At 43.0% G+C, this 12,342-nt stretch overlaps 1 protein-coding gene across 10 annotated transcripts in view; it reads left to right on the forward strand.

Annotated features, from left to right (window-relative positions):
* FHOD3 (formin homology 2 domain containing 3) overlaps positions 1–12,342 on the forward strand; it is a 471,315-nt gene that overhangs the window by 276,482 nt on the left and 182,491 nt on the right. For all 10 annotated transcript variants that reach the window (XM_059409488.1, XM_059409491.1, XM_059409490.1 and 7 more), the window contains exon 6: positions 5,087–5,181. In XM_059409488.1, the coding sequence (XP_059265471.1) occupies positions 5,087–5,181 (95 nt within the window). The remainder of the gene's footprint in view (positions 1–5,086; positions 5,182–12,342) is intronic.

Raw genomic sequence — 12,342 nt, forward strand, 5'->3', positions numbered from 1 at the left:
TACACACAAAAATTAATTTTATTTCTATATGTTAGTAATAAGCAGTTGAGAATGGAAAAGTTTTCAAAATATAATTCCTCATCACTCCAAAAAGTGTGAAAGACTTAAAATTTAGCATAAAGTCACATACAGAATCTGTAAACTACAAAGCACTGATCAAAACAATCAGAGGATTCAAATTAACAGACACGGGTGCCTGGATGGCTCAGTGGGTTAAAGCCTCTGCCTTCGGCTCAGGTCATGATCCCAGGGTCCTGAGATGGAGCCCTGTATCACATTGAGCTCTCTGCTCAGCAGGGAGCCTGCTTCCTCCCCTCTCTCTGCCTGCCTCTCTGCCTACTTGTGATCTCTGTCTGTCAAATAAATAAATAAAATCTTTTTAAAAAAATAAATTAACGGGGGCACCTGGGTGGCTCAGTGGGTTAAGCCTCTGCCTTCAGCTCAGGTCATGATCCCAGGGTCCTGGGATCGAGCCCCGCATTGAGCTTTCTGCTAAGGAGGGAGCCTGCTTCCCCCTCTCTCTCTGCCTGCCTCTCTGCCTACTTGTGATCTCTGTCAAATAAATAAAATCTTTACAATAAATAAATAAATAAAAATAAATTAACGGACACGATGGTTCATGGAGTAGAAGAATCAACCTAGCAAACACGTCAGTTCCCAAAGTTTATCTATAGGCTTCATGTATTTCTCATACTTTCAGAAAGATTTTTAGTAGATTTAGATAAGCTATTTCTAAAATTTATATAAAAAGGCCAAAGGACAGGAACAGCCAAAACAACTTTGAAAAGGAATGAAATTGTCGGAATCATACTACCTGATTATAAGACTTACTCTAAAGTGTGGTATTGGCGAAGGGATATACAGATGAATGGAACAGAGAATCCAGAAGGAGATCCCCCCCCGCCCGCCACAAAATAACCTGTTGATTTTTTTTTTTTTTTTTTTTTTTTGCCAATTGGCAAAAGCAATGAAATAAAAACAGAATAGGCTCTTCAGAAGGTATTCGATCAACTGGACATCTGTATGGGGGAAAAAAAAAAGAATCTCCATCCACACCTGACAATTGACACAATTTACCCCAAAGGGATCCTATATCTAAAGAAGTAAAATTACAAAATGTTCAGAGAAAAACACAGAACATTTTGATGACTTGGCCTGAGGCAGAGGGTCTGCTCCCCCCGCTCAGGGTCTTTGAAATTCTTCCAGTGTGTGCTTCTGTTCTGTAGACAAGGATCTGCAGCCTTGAGGTGGACGATAGGACTACCATTCTTGAGCATGTACTCTGAGCCAGTCCTTGTTCTAACTCAATCCCTACAGCACCCCTGTGAAATAGATACTGCAGTATTACTGTCTTACTTTCCAGATGAGGAAGGCGAGGCACAGATATTCACGCGTATACCTAGAGCAAAGTCTCCCTGGGGCCAGAAGAACAGATGCTCTGGGCAGTCTGTTCTCAGACCCAGCCTGTTACCCACCACTCTGTTCCGACAGCCTCCTCTTTCTCCTCCTTTTGATCACTGCTTTTCATGGCTCCTGTGACCCAGGCCCTCTCCTTTTTCTTTCCGTATGACTTTTATTCACGGGTCCACATTTAGGTTGGCGGGTTTCAGGGATTAAACCGGCGCGATATTAACCCACTTAAATCTATTTAGCGCCCTCTTGTGTCTGCAGCGGATTTGACAGGAAGCCACGCTTCCGCCTTAGGGCTAGGGGACAAAAGATGTAGAGGGAAAGCTTTGGATGATCAAAATAGGACAAATCGGTGCGATCAGAATCTTGAATTCCATTAGACATGAACTTTCTGGCGAGTTACCTCCAGTGTGGTCTGTTGATAAGAATAGAATCTTGGAAGGAAGCTGGTCACAGAAAACGTACAGAAATTCCAGTTGGCTTTAAATCTCAGTTGGCAGCCTTTTGTAGCAAGTCCTTGGCCTTCTGGACATTCCAGTCCTCCCAAAGGAGGCACCGCTCCAAAGGCAGAAGAGTGGATGGCCTCCCCCATGCCTTTAGGCTAATTTAGAGGCCGGGGTTAAAATCTGTCTCTGGATTTGCTTCTTCAGCGGCAGAACTAGAATGTGAAAAGGACAGAGTTGCACACTCCCCTTCCCTAGAGATTTGCCAGTTTGTTTTGAGTGGGAGAGGAGGAAAGAGAGGGAGAAAGGGAAAAATGGGGTAGAAAGTACTGAATTCTTGGTGCTATTCCCCTAAGTGGGGGCTGTAACTTCCTGAGGGAAGGGGGGAGCACATTGAGAGTGATAGGCTAGGAAAAAATTCTGAAAACTGAGAAGAACTCCTAACACTTTGTATTACACAGTCTAATTTTTTTCCTTTTGTGTATTTATTTACTTTTCTATTATAGACATAATTGATGCCTATGATGGAAAAAAAAGATTCAAAGAATAGATACCCAATCGCTTACTATTTTCATGTGTTTTCCTTCCTTTCGATTCATGAAGATTTGCGTGTTTCATCGCAGAATGTCATATTTATAATTCTCTACTTTTTAATTATCAGAAACATTTTATGGGTTAGGACATAATATGTAGTCATTTACCAAAGCTGAGTTCTAGAACTTTGATAGGTATTTAGGTCCTAGTTAATCTTAATATTACAGGTGATACTTTAGTGACTATCTTTGCTGCTGCTTCATTACCTCCCCCCCCCCCCCCCAGGGTTATTTCCTTAGGACGGATTCCCGAAATTATCATGACAGGGAAGAGCTTGGAGAAGACTTTCAGGCTCCCAGCACTAACATAAAGGTGCCTGCCCACCCTGGTTGCAGGTGGGCTCCCCCTTGGTATCACTGGCGTTTTTAGAGTACATTCCTGTACTATTCAGAGCCTTGTTACTGTTTTTGTTTTTTTCTGTCAAGTGGGGGTAAAAATACCCATTGCAGAGGGCTATTGTATTAATAATGCATATAAAATACCCTCCCCCGAATGTGGCACACAGCAGGCATTAAATAAATGGAAAAAAATTTAAAACAATTACAGCACTAAGTAGCCTTCTTATAGGATTTGTATCAGTTTCTTTCCACCCATAATGTGTGAAGTTACTTGTTTAACTCCCTAGCATTTGATACCTAATTATTCCTTTAAAAAACACTTTTGCTGAGGGGTGCTTGGGTGGCTCAGTTGTTAAGCATCTGCCTTCAGCTCAGGTCATGATCCCAGGACCCTGGGATTGAGCCCCCACATCGGGCTCCCTGCTCAGTGGGAAACCTGCTTCTCTCTCTCCCCCTCCCCCAACTTGTGTTCCCTCTCTTGCTGTCTCTCTCTCTGTCAAATAAATAAATAAAATCTTTAAGAAAAAATACTTCTGGTGATTTAACTGAAAATGCTATCTCATTGTTTTAATTTTTTTATTACAGTGTTGATGGACAAATTTGTGTATTATTGTAAACTAGCTTGTCATCTCTTATGAAATGCTTTTGACTTTTTCTCTTGGCATTTAGTATTTTCTTATCAATGTATAAATTATTTATAATAAATTATTTAAACCTTTATCATATTTGCTCTCCTATGTCCGTTTATCTATAATAGCTTTACATTAAACTTGGTTTTCATTATACATTCCATCTTTCTTATGAAGATGGGAAAGTGATTATGATTGTGATCTCTTCCTTGTAAATTCTGTAGATGAGTTTTTAACTGAGTCTACATTTCTTGCAAGTGATGACAATAGTATGTATTCATTTCTAACCATCCTACCTTCCTTTAATTTTTATGTCTTTTAAATTTGCTTGAAATGCTGTAACAAATAATCATGGGAATTAATGGGCATCATTCTTTTACTTTTCCTGATTTTAATAGGACTATCTCTAGTGTTTCACCATGAAATAGAATATGAATCTGCTATTTTCAAAAATGCAGTTTTTTGTGTCAAGAAAATGCTCGATATTTTAAAATTTTGAGTTTTTCATATTTAAGGGCATCATTTTTCTCAATGATTATGTGGTTTTGTTTGATCTTTTGTTGGCTAGGATAACAAGTATTTTTTAACATCACATATTTCTATGCTTGGAGTTAGTGTCTACCACTATTTTGTGTTTTACTATTTTCATTCGGCCCCATTTTCCAATGTCCTACGTATAAATGTGTATGTGCATGAGTGTATATAATAAAAGAATGGAAGAGAGATCCATATATTAAGAATGATTATCCTTAAATTATGGGATTATGAGTTATTTTCACTCCTCTGTGTTTACCAGTTTTCTGCAATGAGATGTCCTATGTGAACAGGAACCAAAGTGTTGCTTAAAAATGTCAATCCTGTGCTAATTAATTATGGTGAAAGAAGATTTGGGAGGTCACACATGATTTAAGGACCTATTCAGCATATGTAACTTCTGTTTGTTCAGTATCTAGTATCCAAATGTTTTTTTTTTTAATTAAGGGAACTAAAAAATTAGAATTAATAATCTTTTTTAAAAAGGTAGTAACATGACCTGAATTTTCTTTCTGGTGAATAAAGATAATACATAATGACTATCGTTTGCTTAAGTAGGAATCTGGGACTTGGTGTCTGACAAATGATTTTTCTCGTGCTTTCTGACATTTCTTTTTTTAAATCTGAAAAGTCTTTTAAAGGAATTGCAAATAATAAAACACATATTTATCTCTTCCCTGAAGGATTAAAATTGTATGAGCTCGGGATGGTCCTATAGCATCTGAGGCCTTCCAGGTTGCTTTTTAAAAACTTGATTTTTCCTCTTGGTCCCAGTGGGAGGCCACAACCCAGACACCATCCGAGGAATAGGGTTGCCCTGTCTGGGACTGCACACAGATATAGAAACATACAAACATGCATTTATACATCAAGATACACAGAGACAACAATCACTAGATTTCGTACCTTAATTGCATCTTCCAGACACCAGGAATAGCCCTTGCTTCCACTGCTATGGTCAACACTTCCTCTCTGAGATGAGATTTAGCTAATCTTGGAGCTCAGGAAATCTATCAGGTTTGGTTCGTGCCACACTGTGTGCTTACCATATGAAGATCTCAGCTGACATTATTATGTTCCCTGAAGATTACACGTACATGTAAAACTATAATGTCTCTTCCTTTTTTCTCTTCTGTAGCTTTGGGCCAGATTATGTTGTATGTGGATGGGATGAATGGAGTAATAAACCACAATGAAACCATTCAGTGGCTGTACACTCTCATTGGGTCAAAGGTAAGAGAAGGTTATAGTTGAACATTTTATTCAGTTTGCATGTCATACACCTTTCCTTTTATTCTCCTCTCTGAGATGGTTTTGCGAAAGAAATCCTGTTCCACTTGGTTCCAAGCCCTGTACCAGTACAACTGAGGACTACTATTTTATATGTATAAAAACACACTCAAGTTGCAAAAACCTTTTGAAATTTTTAACGCATTTTATGTTTTTTTTTTCTTTTAAGCTTTAATCGGGTGCTTCTGGCACCTCTGCTTCTTAATGCTTAATTAAAAGACTGTATCATCGATACAGTATCAATCTTAGCTGCTCTGTTTCATCTTCATGTATGTTCAGTGACTTAAGGACAGATTTTTGTGTGCATGTACGTATATGCTTGTTCCTGTATGTAGTTAAAGGTGAGGCCGCCTTTCAACTCTACGATAGTTAGAAAAGTAATTGACATTGAGTGAAGGTTGACCAGGCGCCATGGAAGGGGCTTTATGAGCATTATCTCCTTTAACCCACCTAGGACAGTGATAAGATAAATAACATTACCCCATCCATAGCTGAGAAAGTAGCAGGGACAACCCTCTCATTTCCCCCATGGATCTCGGCATGTGCGGACTTTATCCAGGCAGGATGTGGCCTGAGGCCCACACGCTCTGGAACTGTGCCACTAAGGAAAGCTACCCTTCGCTTGGGGCATACCAGAGGTGCGGCAAGGCTCCGGTGTAGTCGTCCCTGGGTCTGCCTGTGGGGCCACGGGAGACCCCTCCCATTGAGGAGGAGTGAGAAGGGATCCTGTTCGGAGCAGGTGCAAGTGAAGCCAGGCTGGAGTGTGGTCAGATCTGGGGTGAGGGTGGGTGGGGCATCACGGAGGAGATCCATATGCGACATGGTCAGGCAGAGCAGCATCTAGAGGGCCAGGATGGAGGCTTGAACTTGACTTACACACGTCACAGAATCAACATAACGTTCTGGGGGTCCCTGGAGATCACGGGGGCAGCCCAGACTGTGCCCCATCCCCATACTTGCTCCCACACCCACTTTGGCAAACCTGTCAGGGCTGGTGTGCACTAGCCTCTAGCTCCTGGTGACGAGTCCCATTCCTTAGCCCGACCTCTCCCATTACCTGCTTCCCAAAGACTCTGCTGTACCTCAGGAGTGCGTGCTCAGCCCAGATTTGACTTTGAGAACGGATCCTGTTTGAGGTTTATGTTCCCTACAGACTTCCAGAATCCTGGTGGTGGCGCCCTTGTAGAGTGGGGAGGGCCTTTTCTCTGTGTGTGGCTCTGATATGCGGGACTGCTTGGATCCCAGATCCATGGTTGACACTTCACATCTCCCTCTCAGTGTTCCTTTTCCTCATATTACTGTTGATAGATCTCCCCATCCCATTTCATAATAGAAATAACATAGTTTCTCTCAGAAGACTGACGAACTTTTCTCTCTCTCTCTCTCTCTGGCTTTGTTTTCTATGGAAAATAGAAATGACTCTATTTACACCCTGCTGTGGGAGACCTTAGATGCTGAATGAAATGCCGGCTTTGCCTGGTCGATTTAGCTGAGGGAAGATTTATATCTTTTCTCTTATTTCAGTGTTTTCTGTTCTTTCCTCATGCTGGGAGCCTTCCCCAACCTTCATATTCTATTGGAAGCTGCTCTCTTTCCAAGGCTCTCTGGTTGGTTTTGAAGACCCCACAGTCTAGGGAGATAGAAGGAGATTCTGCAGTAGAAATGGACTTTTGGTATATGTGGTAGACAAAGAAATCGTTGAGGGTGTCTGGGTGGCCCAGTCGGTTGAACGTTTGACTCTAGATTTCGGCTCCAGTCCTCATCTTGCGGTAGTGAGATCAAAGCCCGAGTTGGGCTCTGCGCCGGGTATGGAGCCTGCTTAGGATTCTCTCTCCCATTCCTGTTGCCCCTCTCCTCCTTCCAGAAAAAGAAATCTTTGTAGCTTTATTACAACTGTGATAAAACACCAATAGCCAGTCCTATTTCTAAAGGGAAACAAAACCCTAACATACGTAAAGTAGGAAACGTGAGAGCCTTTTGGCTCATCAGCAGGAAGGGGCCTAGAGTGAAGGCAAAATCTAGGTGATGGGACGGGAGGAAGAAAGGGAGCACGCAGAGAGAAAGGCACCGAGATAAAGGGGGAGATGGAGAAAAGTGAGAGGAGAGATCCCAGGGCAGGACAAGAAAAAGAGAAGAGAAAAAGGAAACAGGCCGAACAGAAATCATTTCTCTGCTCAGTAGATGAGAGGAGGGCTCCGAGTGTACTGTGTTTCAACACCATCATGTCGATGTTTCTTGGGAATTGAAAGGACACCTCCTAGGGTGCCTGGGTGGCTCAGGCAATTAAGCCTCTGCCTTCAGCTCAGGTCATGATCCCAGGGTCCTGGGATAGAGTCCCGCACAGGGCTCTCTGTTTAGTGGGGAGTCTGCCTCTCCCTCTCCCTCTGCCCCTCACCCTTGTTCATGTGTGCGTGCGCGCTCTCTCTCTCTCTCTCTCTTTCTGTCAAATAAATAATAAAATCTTTAAAAAAAGTACTTCCTTATTGCCTTTCTAAATAACATGGAGAAATCATAAAATTCAAAGTCTTCAAGAATGAGTGTGTAGGAATTCGCCTCCCCAGCCTCCTTTTCCTGTTCAGCACACGTGTATTTGTGACCTTGGGCATCTCTCCCCGGGCTCTGTGTCTAGGGTGGAGTGATCTCTTCCTTCCCAGCTGTGGATTCAGTGCTGGTTTGTTCTCCATCTTTCATTTCCCAAAGGAGGATCCCTAATAGTCTCTGGCTTCTGAGCCCAACCCTGATCTGGTCACTGTGAAGGTGAGAAAATAGAGCCAATGATCAGCCTGAGCCTCGGAGCTTACCGTGTTGTGAGAGAGGGAGCTGTGGGGACACCTGCTGCCCGTGTCCACTTACTGTGATGTCAGATGAAAGTATCGCTCTGCTCCCCATGGTGTGCTTGGTTCCGGGCCAGTGGTTGAAAGTCAACAGTGGCAGCAGTCATGAAACTGACCTTTGCTGTAATTCTCATGATATCACCTTTTATTTGCAAAACAGTGGTGGTGTCCCCTGACATTCCCCCCAACCCCCATGCCTGGGTAGCGAGGAATCTTCAAGAAGCATGGCTGTACCAACCTGAAACCCTTAGGTCTTGAGAAGGAAGCCTCTATCCCCTTCTTACACATAGGTTTTCCCCCATTCACATTAAGAAATCAGGCCCTAGGGATTTCTTTTGACTAAATCTGATTTCTCAGAACCCAGAAGGTTTGCCTTAAGATCCTGTTCTTTTGCCTTAAACAGGGACAGAGCTGATGCATGAAATCTTGGGTTAGAGAAACTTTGTCATTCTGTTTTCATAATTCTTCATTTTCCTTCCATGAAAGGCAACAAGATGTGATTTTGCAGCCTGCCAGGGGCTCATTGTGCAATGCATATTTGCAGATATTTGAGACTCCTAGCCAGAGGAGAAAATGAGGCAATTGCAGCCAAATAATCACTTTTTTAAAAGAAAGGGGGGAAAAAAGGGTTTTCAATAAAGTGTTTCATTATATTTACACTGGCCCATCTTTAAGCTCCCCAGTCAGAGGTAAGAAACCCATGTCCGTCCCATGAATACTCACCCAGCATGGGTTTTTTTCTTCTTCATACATCTGGAAGTCTAATTAATTGAGGTGAAATGATTCAGCTTGTACAGCCTGGCCTTGTGTCACTCCAACACGGAAAGTCTGTCTCTCTCTGTGGATCCCCTTCTGGCCCATCGGGGAGGCCCCAGGGCCCCCCACCTCCCGTGGGTTCTCCAGGGATGCCTCCAGATGCCGTCATGGAATCTGCACTCTCTGGACGACTGTCCACTTTGGCTCACCCTGCTGTCTCCATTTTTCTGTCCGTGCTGTGGAATCTAATTTTTCTCAGCTGTGCCCCAGGGGGCCGATCACCAATCTCTGGGCCTCTTTTGTCGTGGGTGGGGACAGGCCTGCTTGCACACTGTCAGAATTGTGAGATGGTGACACCTGGTCACAAGTTGCTGTGGAAACAGAATAATGGAAATATGGGGACATTTTTTGGAAAAGCCTCTTAGGTTTGGGTTTCTCTTTATGGATGCGTGAAAGGGTCACAGTTTTGAGTGTGGGCAGCCAGGAGTCTGGTATGGCCTCTGGCGAGAAGAGAGAAGTTGGATATTGGGATTCTTTGGCAGGAAGGCTTTGACACACTGGTTTTGAGGTGAGGGTCATGTCCACAAGGAGGGCTGAGACAGTGCCTCCATGGTATCCGTTGCTCCAAGAAGAGGAGAGGAGATGCAGAGAGCCCTGTGGTCTCAGGTCATTGGCATGCCATTGCTGTATGATTCGTGCAGATGCCCCCCAGGGGAGTGAGACTGGAAGCTCTCTCTGAGTTACAGAGCATCAGACAGAACCCTGGCCTTGGGGAGATGGCAAAGTCCAGTTAAAGACATGATATTCACCAGCCTCCTTCCTGATCCTTTTAGAGGCAGAGGGGGCGCCATTGCTGGGCCCTGGAATGGGTGGGAAGCCTTCCTTCCTGGGACCTGCGTCCACCTTTCTGATATTAATCAAACACTGTGCACTACTGTTGGGAGCAACACACCCTCAGTTCCCCCCTAGAAGCTCTTTGAGCATTGAAAGGCCATTATCATGTCATCCTGTCCAAGCTAAGCTTGATGGCATCCGCAGATAGTCCTTGACAACATAATTTGCAATTCCTCAGAACACTGGATACAGCATCCTTCTTCCACGGATCTCACTCCTCTGAGATGATCCACTGCACTGATTCTTGAGGCTTTTCCGCAACAGCCCTGGGTGCTGGCTCACATTAGACTGATAATGCCCTAAACCTCCCAGGAGTTTTGTTTTTGTTTTTTTTAATACATCCTTATTTGCTAGTTTCTTTCATTCTGCATCTCTGTGATTTCCACCTAAATGCAGGCCTTTGTGTTTGTTCCTGTTGATACCAGGTCAGAGTTCCGGCCTCAAGATTAATCTGCATTTTCCTTTGGCCATATATTCCGTAAGTTGTTAATTCTAGTTTTATTTAACATACATTTAATAAGCAGAGCTTATTTGTCATTCACCAAAATTTCGATATAGGCAAGGAATGCATAAGCTTGCAGGATGACACTTTTCAGTCATTTTAGGGCCGTTTTGGTGCAGTTAGTGGAAGGCACCAGACTCTGATCATCCAGCCTCATTTCTTCATGGAGTTCTAAGGCCAAAGTCTAGTTGCGCTGCATCTGCAGGTAAGCGCAGTTCTCTGAGACCAGATACACCTGTGTGATCCTTTGGGTGGATTGTTTTTTCATCTATAGAATGAGGATAATAATCTGTAAAATGGGAAAGGAAATAATAGTGAAGAATATATAAACCACTGATTACTGTGTCTGCACACAAGCGCCCTGTGTTGTGAGCTAACCTCTCTTTCCCCACAACTCCTACCAGCTTCCTGTTTTGAAAAGGGAGGTAGGCTCTGCTTGCCAGAACCTGCTCACCTGGAAACTGCTGGTCCCAGGGATTTCCTTCTTTTTTCTAAGTGCTTATAAGACATTCATCCAGAAAGCCTTCAGAGCACATTGCCAGGGATCAATACAGGGTTTAATAAAGTGGGGGATATCAATTTTCTACTTCATTGGTAATCCATTTTCTGAAAATTGGGACTTTGCCTTGTTTGAGGTGTCTACCTTGTAAAATCTCAGGACGGCAAATATTCTGCTCACTTCTTAGCATCATGAGGGATCATGTTCATTAACAGGTTCAAGTGTAAAAACTGAAATAGAGTTGCCATGTTGAGAAGTCATTATCTGGATTCCTGTTCTCACTCTAGGGGAACATCTGACATACCATTGTTTGAGGTGCAGAATTTTCCAAGGTTTTTAATCTCTGCATCTTTGGATCCGCACATGAGGAAATGAGGATTGTGCGCCTTCGTTAGAATCATTTTACCTTCAGAAGGACGCTAGTTAAGATGTCCTTACATCTGGCTTCTGTCCAGGAAGAGGAAGTTTTAGGCTCTTAAAATGTTGCCTGTGATTGACATAAAAATATGCTTTGCATGGCTAAAACTGATTCACTCTCTTTTCCTCTGTTGCATTTTGGGCCATTTCTGTTGACTTATCAAGTTAACCTATTCTTTGCTCAGCTGTGTGAGTCTTCTGGATGAACTTGGGAAATACGTTCTTCATCTCTTTTACAGTGCTTTTTGTTTCTAACATACATTTGTTTCTAACATCTGACCCTTTCTAGTTTCCCTCCCCTGAAATTTCTCATCTGTTGATGCACCTTGTCCCCCTTTTCCATGGGAGTTTTTAACATATTGATTGGTGTGATTTATAGAATTGCAACACTGAGTTAAATCTGGTTCTGTTGCTTGCTTAGTTTCTTGATAGCAGGGGTGGGGACTTGGGGTTTTTAGAGCTTTCAATGATTTTTGTCATGATCAAACAAGTAATAGTCACGGGGCGCCTGGGTGGCTCAGATGATTGGGCATCTGCTTTCGGCTTAGGTCATGGTCCTGAGGTTTGGGGATCAAGCCCCGCATTGGTCTCTCTGCTTGGTGGGGGGTCTGCTTCTCCCTCTCTCTCTCCACTGTCTGCCCTGCTTGTGCTCTCTCACTCTCTCTGTCCAATAAATAAATAAAGTCCTTTTTTAAAAAAAAATTTATTTATTGGACAGAGATCACAAGTATGCAGAGAGGCAGGCAGAGAGAGAGGAGGAAGCAGGCTCCCCGCTGAGCAGAGAGCCTGATGCGGGGCTCAATCCCAGGACCCTGAGATCGTGACCTGAGCCAAAGACAGAGGCTTTAACCCACTGCGCCACCCAGGCGCCCCAATAAATAGTCTTAAAAAAAATTTTCCCTCTTAAAAAAAAAACAGTAATATTCTCTTCGTATAAAACTTTAGAAATACAAAAAATGTCAAAATCGCCTGAAATACTTCTATATAGATTGAAGATACTTAGGATACTTAAGATAAATACTTCTACATAGATTTATGTGATCCCTTGGATGCCTCATCTGAGGATAATCTCAGTGGAAGAAAAAGAAAAAAAAAAAGAAGAGAAGAAATAATTTCACTTGATATTATTTTAGGAAGATGTCAGAGGGAGAGACCAGAGATTCGAACCAGACCTTATAGGAGCCAGGAGGCTGAGGGGACCC

The sequence above is a fragment of the Mustela nigripes genome, chromosome 8 (genome assembly GCF_022355385.1).
Source record: "Mustela nigripes isolate SB6536 chromosome 8, MUSNIG.SB6536, whole genome shotgun sequence".
Lineage (NCBI taxonomy): Eukaryota > Metazoa > Chordata > Mammalia > Carnivora > Mustelidae > Mustela > Mustela nigripes.